This window comes from Camellia sinensis, chromosome 6 (assembly GCF_055761805.1).
Source record: "Camellia sinensis isolate YWXY chromosome 6, ASM5576180v1, whole genome shotgun sequence".
Classification (NCBI taxonomy): Eukaryota; Viridiplantae; Streptophyta; class Magnoliopsida; order Ericales; family Theaceae; genus Camellia; species Camellia sinensis.
In genome coordinates, this window is record NC_138966.1 from 114,793,249 (window position 1) to 114,802,094 (window position 8,846).

The 8,846-nt window shown below is 32.1% G+C and overlaps 1 protein-coding gene across 1 annotated transcript; it reads left to right on the forward strand.

Moving 5' to 3' along the window:
- The first annotated feature begins 2,574 nt into the window (after positions 1 to 2,574).
- LOC114265458 (uncharacterized) lies at positions 2,575 to 7,752 on the forward strand. Its single transcript, XM_082876967.1, has 5 exons — positions 2,575 to 2,879; positions 4,395 to 4,459; positions 4,550 to 4,725; positions 6,455 to 6,563; positions 7,244 to 7,752. Exons 1-5 carry the CDS (start codon positions 2,606 to 2,608, stop codon positions 7,550 to 7,552), a joined length of 933 nt encoding a protein of 310 aa, XP_082733093.1. The 5' UTR covers positions 2,575 to 2,605; the 3' UTR covers positions 7,553 to 7,752.
- Positions 7,753 to 8,846: the final 1,094 nt, after the last annotated feature.

Genomic DNA, 8,846 nt, shown 5'->3' on the forward strand with positions numbered 1-8,846 from the left:
TGGGCGTGTATGTGCTGCTGCTGATCCTGGTTTAAATGTCACCCACTATTTGAAAGGAAGTTAATTTAACCGGTGGTGGTATGTTATGTAGAGCTCAGTTATAGTAGCAGGTTAGTGTTGGTGGTGGTGTTGTGAGGAAAATGTTTCACATTTTCAAAATGGGAAATGTTTTGCTCCCACATGAATTTATTTTTCACTGATTCTTTTTGTTAATTTTTATTTTTATTTTTATTTTTTTGGTGTACTAACGCTGTGTTTAGTTGGGGGATTTGAGGAGAGATTTGGAAAGGAAAAATGAAAAGTTAGGTGAAATATGAATAAAATATACTTACATTTCACATAGTTTCATACTCCTTTTTCCTTTCCCTTTTCAAATTCCTTCTCAAATCTTCCAACCAAACACACCATAAACGTTGAAAACATTAAAACATGTTTTGTCCAAAAAAAAAAAAAAAAGGTGTGTCAAGGTAACGTTTGGTAACGTTTACGTTTTTTGTTTATGTTTATAAAAATCTTATAAATTGGTTTTTGTTTATTTTTAAAAAAACATAAACTACAAATGCATTTGGTTTGAACAAAATGTTTGAAAATATAAAAAATATGTTTGTTCATGCCTAAAATATTTATATTTATTTTTTTATTATTTATGACATTGAGATCATACACATTATAATTGAAAAAAAAATTAGTTAAAAACAATCAATTGAAAAAAAAATTATTTTAAAAAAATTGGTTATTCAAATTTTTTAATTTCTGTTTAAAAATCAACGTAAAGTCATTTTTTGAGTTTATGTTTTTTCTTTAAATTTACAAACTGAGACAATCATTTATAAACTAAAAAAATTATTAAACAAATTTTGATGACAATTTTTAAAATTTTTATAAATATAAATTAAAAATTAAAAATGAAATAATTACCAAACAGGTCAAATGTTACTGATTTCTATTTAAAATTTAAGCCGAACAGGGCTTTGACACTCTCCTATGGGTTTGGTGCCTGAATCCTTTGTTTTTATTAAAATTTAATTTTGGTTCATCCACTTTTAATTGTGGTGATAATTAATTCTTATAATTTAAGTTAAGTTGTAATGTTAACTCTTTATCTATCAATTATTAATAAAATTAACCGAAGTTATCATTTGAATCATATATTATACTTTTTTCTTATTTTATTGGCAGTCTTATATTTTTATTAGAATTTCACTTTAATCTTCGTATTTTTATCAAAATTTTATTTTGGTGTCTCTGCTTATTTACTTCGGTCAGCCTTTTTTATCAAAATTTTATTTTGGTCTCTCTGCTTATTTACTTCGGTCAGCCTTATTAATGATGCATGAATGGAAAAGTAAAATTTGCAAGGATATTGTCCCTGTGTTTCAATTGTGAATTTATATAAAAATTTAAACAATCATAAATTTAGATATAGATTTAAAAAATATAAAAATATAAAATAAATTAAAAGGAAAGTTATTTATAAGTCCTGTTTGAGAGACTTAGGCCTCGTTTGGGAACAGGCTAATTTAGTAACTTTTTGGCTATTTGGCTAAAAAGTTAGGTAAAAAAAACTTGTATGTTTGGGATGACTTTTTGGCTAATTACGAAAAAATGTGCAAAAAGTAGAGAGAAAAAAGAATCTTTGACTTTTTGGTATGGGTTGTTGGCTTTTTGGCTAATTTAGTAACTTTTTGACTAATTGGCTAAAATAGCCTCTTGCCAAACGAGGCCTTATGTTACATATGGTCCTACTAAAAAACTTACGTTCCCATAAGTCATGTGGGAAGTTTGTTGACACATTTACTCTCAATATTAATTGTTAATATCATAAATAATACTAAAACTATATATAAGAAATTGAATGTTACCATAGATCATATTTATATAAACGTAACGGAACGTGACACCTACATAAACGTAACGTGACACCTATGATCTATGGTAATATGAAATTTCTATATGTTACCATAGATCATATCTACATAAACGTAACGTAACGTGGCACCTACATAAATGTAACGTGGCACCTACATAAACGTAACGTGACATCTATGATTTATGACAACATTCAATTACTTATATAAGAAATTGTATGTTATTATAGATCACATCTACATGAACATAACATGACATCTATATAAACGTAATATGACACCTATGATCTATGGCAACATTCAACATATGAAACGTAACGTGACACCAACATAAACCAACAACATTTTCACATTTAATTTAAAAAAATAAAAATTCATTAAGTTTGCGAAACGTAACGTGACACGTTACGTTACGTTACGTGACACGTTACGTTACGTTACGTTTATGTAGGTGTCACGTTACGTTACGTTTATGTAAGTGTCACGTCACGTTACGTTTATGTAGAATCTTATGTAATACATTCCTATCTAAATAGGACTTGAGACTCTATAAAAAATTACACGAAACTTAACCTACATAAGTGTCTAAAATAAGTCTCTCTAAAATAAATTTACTTTTATTCACATTTTATTTATTATAATATTTTTTTCAAAAAAAAAAAAAACTCTTATCTTCAAGATAAAAATTATCGTATAAATCCTCAGCAAAAACTACACTTGGACTGAGAGAGAAGAAAATGGATTTAACGGCATGGAGCTTGAGGGAAGCTTGTGGTGGGGTTTGGGGTTCAACAATAGCAACTAGGCCCAACAATGTTTGCTTTCTCAGGATTTGCCATGATTTCTCCTTCCCGTTTTGGTCATACCCATTTGCCCAAATTCCCTCCAAGTCCTTTGTTGTCCACGCCGGGAAGAAAAATTCACATTCCCAGCCAGTTTTGAAGCCAACCATCGTCCAAGAAGTGTCAATGGACGACGAAGACCACCTCCTCTTCGATGAATTTGAAGATGGTAATCACTTCTTATCTTTCTTTTGTTTAAGAAATACCAAAAAATTCTTTTGTTTCTTCCTTTGATTAACTGCCCTCATATATTTCCTTCGAGTTTCTGAATATTTTTGTTCTCAAGTTTGTTTGTTTGTTTGTTTTGATGGTATTTTGGGCGATTGAATTTTTGTTTTTTTTTTTTTTTTTGGTTCATAAAGTTGGGCATTGTTTATGAAAGTGTGCATGTTTGTGCCCAGAGGGGGTGAATATTGCCTACTCTGTAATTAGTTACTCCCTCCTTTCTTTTCCACAATGTTCGTCCTTTTGAGGCTGGGATGAAATTTCAAAGCACAAAATCTAACAAGTACGGACACACGAGACATCAATTTTCAAAAAATATATAATTTTATATATTTATCATGTCATATATAAAGATAAATAATTATTATATGTCTTACACATTGTTGGGCCTATTTCCAAAAAGCTTAAGCTTAACACATATTTGGCCAATTTTGTGGGAGTTATACATAATGAGTACAAAAATATCAGCAAGTCCTCAAATTTTGTTCTCCTTTTTTTTCTTTTTTCTTTTTTTTCTTCTTTTTTTGTTATTTTTAATTTTGGGGTTATCAATTTTAACCAGGCAAGTGCATTAGTTCTTATTTAGGGGGTCAAGGTTGGAGAGGAGACTTATTTCAGAAAATATGAATTAAAAAACTCGCACAGGGGTCAATCCATGGTGCAAGTGGAAAAGGCTTGGGTATTTTAGGCTTTTATCATAAGAGAAGGTTATGAAACGCTATCTGAAACTTGGGGAGTTAAAATTGTGGTTCAACATTTATTTGATGTGACTCAAGGTGATTAACCTAAAAGAGAGGAGCAATGGATGCCCTTATGATACAATTGAGGTGTGTCATTAGAATGGATAGGTGTAAGATATTATGGATGCCCATGTGATACATAATACCCATGTGATACAATTTTGGTAAGTTATGTTTGTTTAGATGGATAGTATTTAACCTTGAGTTCTGCAAAAGATTCTGTTGCATTCTTTGAAAAGAAAAAATGGAGTAGAAATCTTTAAGAGATCTTTTAATATGACTTAATATCCAGTGGTTTTGCAGAACCATTTCATTTGATATGTATTGTTTGCAGTTTAGACATTTTAAAATAATGTTTTTCCCTATAAATATTTTGGTTGGCTTCAGAATCAGGACTAACTGCTATTATTATGAATTTGTTCAGCAATTTATTCAAGCAGTGAATTTATTCTTGTTTTCAGATAATCACATATTAAAAGCTTAAGGATCTGTCAAAATCAAACTAACTAAACCAAACTAAGCCTTGTGTCCTAATCAAGTGTGGTCATTGGCTGCATAATCTTTTTTTGCCATTATGTTCCATCAAGGGCTATATGCTCAGTTAAATTAAATAAATTCACATATTTTTTCATTGTTGCATCTCATGTTAGCTTAGGTCTTCCCTTCTTCTAGCATCTCCATTTATGGTGACCATGTCACTCTTCCTTATTGTTGTACAGGGGACTTGGGGAATGATGATAATTATTTTGAGGATGAGTATTTGCCAGAAGATGTTGAACCCTATGTAAGTGTTGTGAAGTAGAATGATTTTTACCATTTTCTAGTAAATGAGGGAAGTTGACATTTTATGTAACCATTGTCCTTTCTTTTGAAGGTTGGGGATGGAGATGGAGGAGGTGGAATCTCACTTGCTGGGACATTGTGGGATAAAGAAGCATTAGCAATAGCTGAAGAGGTTTCTCTATCATTTGATGGTGACTTGAAAATATATGCCTTTAAGACATTACCAAATTCCATCATTCGGGTGCGCATTGAGAAGTCCTCAAACAAGTAAGCATCTATGACACTATTGAAGAGAAATGAAATTGGACTCTGCACCGCCAATGTGCAATTCACACCACATTCTCCCAAAAATTTGTAGAAAAATGGAACATTGACTTTTTTAATGTAATGTTAAAAAGAAAAGAAAAAAAAATAGAGGAGGTAAAAATGGAACATGAATAGTTACTCTCTTTTTGCTCGTAACAAATCCAAACCTAAAAATAGATTGGTCAATATTTGAGTTCAAATGAAATGGATGACTTGTGAGTGAATTATATGTCCAAAATGTGACAAATTGACAATGTTTTCTCTCTCGTGGATCTACATAAACAAGTTTTGTTTCTTCTCTTTCTGTTTGTTAAAGGATTTCCTTTTTTTTGTTAAGGTTATTTATCCTGCTTTTTTCTTTTATTTAATTTTTTTTTCCCAATGAACTTTGATTATTTCTCATTTGAACTTTACAAAATAGTAAAGGAGCATAGGCTTTGCATAACAATTGCTCTGAGAGGTTTGTGGTAAATTCCTGCTGTCTTTCACAAAGTGGGTCCTTTGTCCCATCCTTCCTTATTCTCTAAATCACTGGAAGGTTTGGTATGCCCAATGCTGGTTCTATTAAGCTTGGATTTCATTGGATGCATGTTGGGAAGAAAGTAATGCTGTGTTTATTTTCTTCTATTCTATTTTCCATTTTGGCAAAATTTGTCAAATAACTATACTAGTTCTTTATATTCTTGAAGTCTTTCCATTTCGTTTTTTCAAATGATCCTGATCGAGGCCATAACCAAGTTTTGATCCCATCAAACTCAAATGCTATGATCATTGGAGGGGTCGATGGTTACATAGTTATTAACACCCAGGTTGTATGTAAAGTTTCACTGGAAAAATGGTACAATTAAAGTTTAATACTTTTTTTTTCTCGATAAGTACAATTAAAGTTTAATACTGTTCCAACTAATTTAACAAGCCTTATACTGGCCTGTCTTGGTTGTACTGACAGTTTTGGCCCATACCCCAGAAATCTGATACCCAAGATGAGGTCAGTTTAATTGTATTTAAACAAAAATTGAACCACTAATATATTAAGTAATAAATAAACTAAATAGAAACTTATAATGGTAAAGTTCTTTAAATCCTTTTTTGAAGTACTGAGAACTTAAGCTTGCTATAGTTTAGTGATATATTTTTGTATATTTCACAGTGAATCTGTATTGGGCAATATAATTATGTTATTAGCTTGATAAATGAGTTTTTATGCAGATCTTAAACAATTCTTGTTAGGTTTAACATTATGTATATCTTTAACTACATTAAATTTTATGCGCAAATATCTTGTTTTGATAAATGTACCATACTTGTAGTGATAAATCCAAAATGGAATAAGTGCCTTGTCAACAACAAAAATGATATGCTGGCCGGTATTGGATTGATAACTATGGATGTTATAGACCTTACCAGGCTTTCTTTGCATAAAGAGGTTGACCTCATAGTTGAAGCTGAGTTTTCATGCTAGTCAATATTTTACTAGTGCTCTAAACAATGGTCCCTGTTCAAATGGTTTCAACCATTTTCAATATTGAATCAACACAGATCTAATTTTAAAAAAAAAAATTGTCTTGATTTTGTTTTTACGTGCCTGTGACCATCTTGTCCCACTTCTGAATTCACGTTGAAATTGTGCCAACCTCTCCACGTAATGTGAGGTTTCTTGAAGGCTCTGATCTTCAGTGATATTTCGCAGGTCTGGTTCCCCCAGTATTACTGATATTGAAGCTTTCTCGTTAGCCTATAGAAAACGGTTAGATGAAGCTGAACTTTCTGGATCTATTCCCAATAACATCTCTCTGGAGGTATTACTTTCTTTTTATAGATCTTCCTCTCCCAGTGTTTTGTCAATTCTACAGCCATTACTGGTGGTTTGGGAAAGATGTCCCTTTATGCTTACTAGCATAAGAATAACATGAGTAAATTAGAATTACCTCCTTTGAGGTTTGGAGAGAATACATTTTGCTCCACAAATTTAGTATAATTACTTTAGGCTCCCTTAAAGTTTTAATTCACATAATACTTAGCTCCATTTTCATTAGTAATTTGTTAGTTATATGGATAAAAAAAAAATGATGTCCTCATATTTTTTTCCATTGAATTGTATATTTTTCCGTGTCTTAACACCATCTACATTAGTTTTAGTCTCTTTAGCTTTACTAAAAGGCAGGACAATGTAATTATGCCAAACTTGTGAGGCTTATTGTATTTTTCTAAACCTCAAGGGTGGTCATTATAATTTTTCCTAATAACATTTAGCAGTTCAGTTGGGCTGAATATGTGCTTCATATGTGGGCTAGGACATTGTATGTGAGACTTTAGCCTATAGACAGAGAAGGTTTAATTGCTTAAATTAAAGTTGTGCCATCAATTGTAGGTTTTATTGGCAATGACATCTGCAGAATAATTTCTGAAATTGACCATACGTACATTCTTGTTATAAGCTCATTACCCATTGCATCTGAAACAATCTGTTTCTTTTTAGGTGTCTTCACCGGGCGTTGAAAGGGTTGTACACATTCCACAAGACCTTGACCGGTTCAAGGATCGCCCTATGTATGTGAAATATGTCAGTGAGGTAGATGTGACTGGTTCTTCCACCAAAAATGATGGTGTTTTCAGGCTTGTTTCTTTTGATTTGGAAACCAACTGTTGCATCTGGGGTTTAGCAGATGTTAGGGTTAATAGGGAAAAAGCAGGGAAAGGAAGACCACTTAACAAAAAGCAACGGGAGTGGCGGTTGAACACACCCTTCGATTCCTTATGCTTAGTCCGGTTATATTCTGAAATTTGAACATTGACTCGTACATCTTTGTACAAAACCATAAAAGCATTTTTGTACAAAGCCATAAAAGAGCTCCCTATTACATTGTAGTGGATAGATTTATCACCACAATAAGTATGATTATCTTCATTTTCCATATTTGGTTCTCCCTTATATCTTTCTAAGTATGACTATTGACAATTGTGGTTTATGTTATGTATTTTTGTAAATTGCCTCTTTTCCGATTGATAATTTGTTGTTACAGAATGAAGAGCGGAGGAAAAATGATAGGTATGAAGAATTTTTTCACTGCTTAATCAGTTATCCTTTTTCTAGGTCTAATATAATGATCTTTTTCTTTATTTATGAGAATTTGTAACTGAAATGACAAAGGATGATGCTTTTCCGGTGGAGATATATTGAACATAATAGCTTTGTTGGGTAGTGCGGATCTTGATAAGTACTGAACACTAACCACTCGATCATGGATCTAACTTTGCGGTAAGGTTACGTTTGGTATTTCACACAGTGCTGCTTGTTGTCCCTAAATACATAGTAAAATTACAACAACCGTAGACGTAGCTGTATTTTGAGTGAACCACATAAATATTTGTGTTCTTGTGTGCTTAATTTCCTTTCCTGTTTTATTGTTGTTTGTGTTTTGTCTCACATCGATTCTGGTTAGGTATATCAATTCCTAACAAGTTCATGTTTTGCAAATCTATGTATGGTGCAAGTTTAATTCCTCTTGTTCAGTAAAACCAACTTGAAATCATCTTGTGCACAAGATGAACATGACATCCTACTATGCAAGGTATGGCTTCTCCATTGAACCTAACATACTTTCCTCTTTAGGGCAAATTACATATACACCCCTCGAGGTTTGACTAAATTACAAATACCCCCCTGAGGTTTGAGAAATTACGAATTCCCCCCTGAATGCTATATTTGCATAAGAAATTAGGGGGTAATTTGTTATGAAATATAAACCTCAGGGGTAAATTGTTATGAAAATACAAACCTCAGGGGGCGGGATGTAATTTCCGAAACCTCAGGGGGTATCTGTAATTTAGTCAAACCTCGAGGGGTGTATATGTAATTTGCCCTTCATCTTTTAAAATTGGTAATTCAATATTAAAAAGATTTCTTGAGAAGAAGCTATCTGAGATGCTGTGCTTGAGCTTTGAGCTGATATGCCATAAACCTGAATTTGATTGTTTGGTTTAGTCCATTCTTGGATCTCCTAGACATTTGAAGAACTTTTCTCATAACTACATGTTTACACATTACCTGACCACTGTTACTTCATTCAAGCCTATCCACA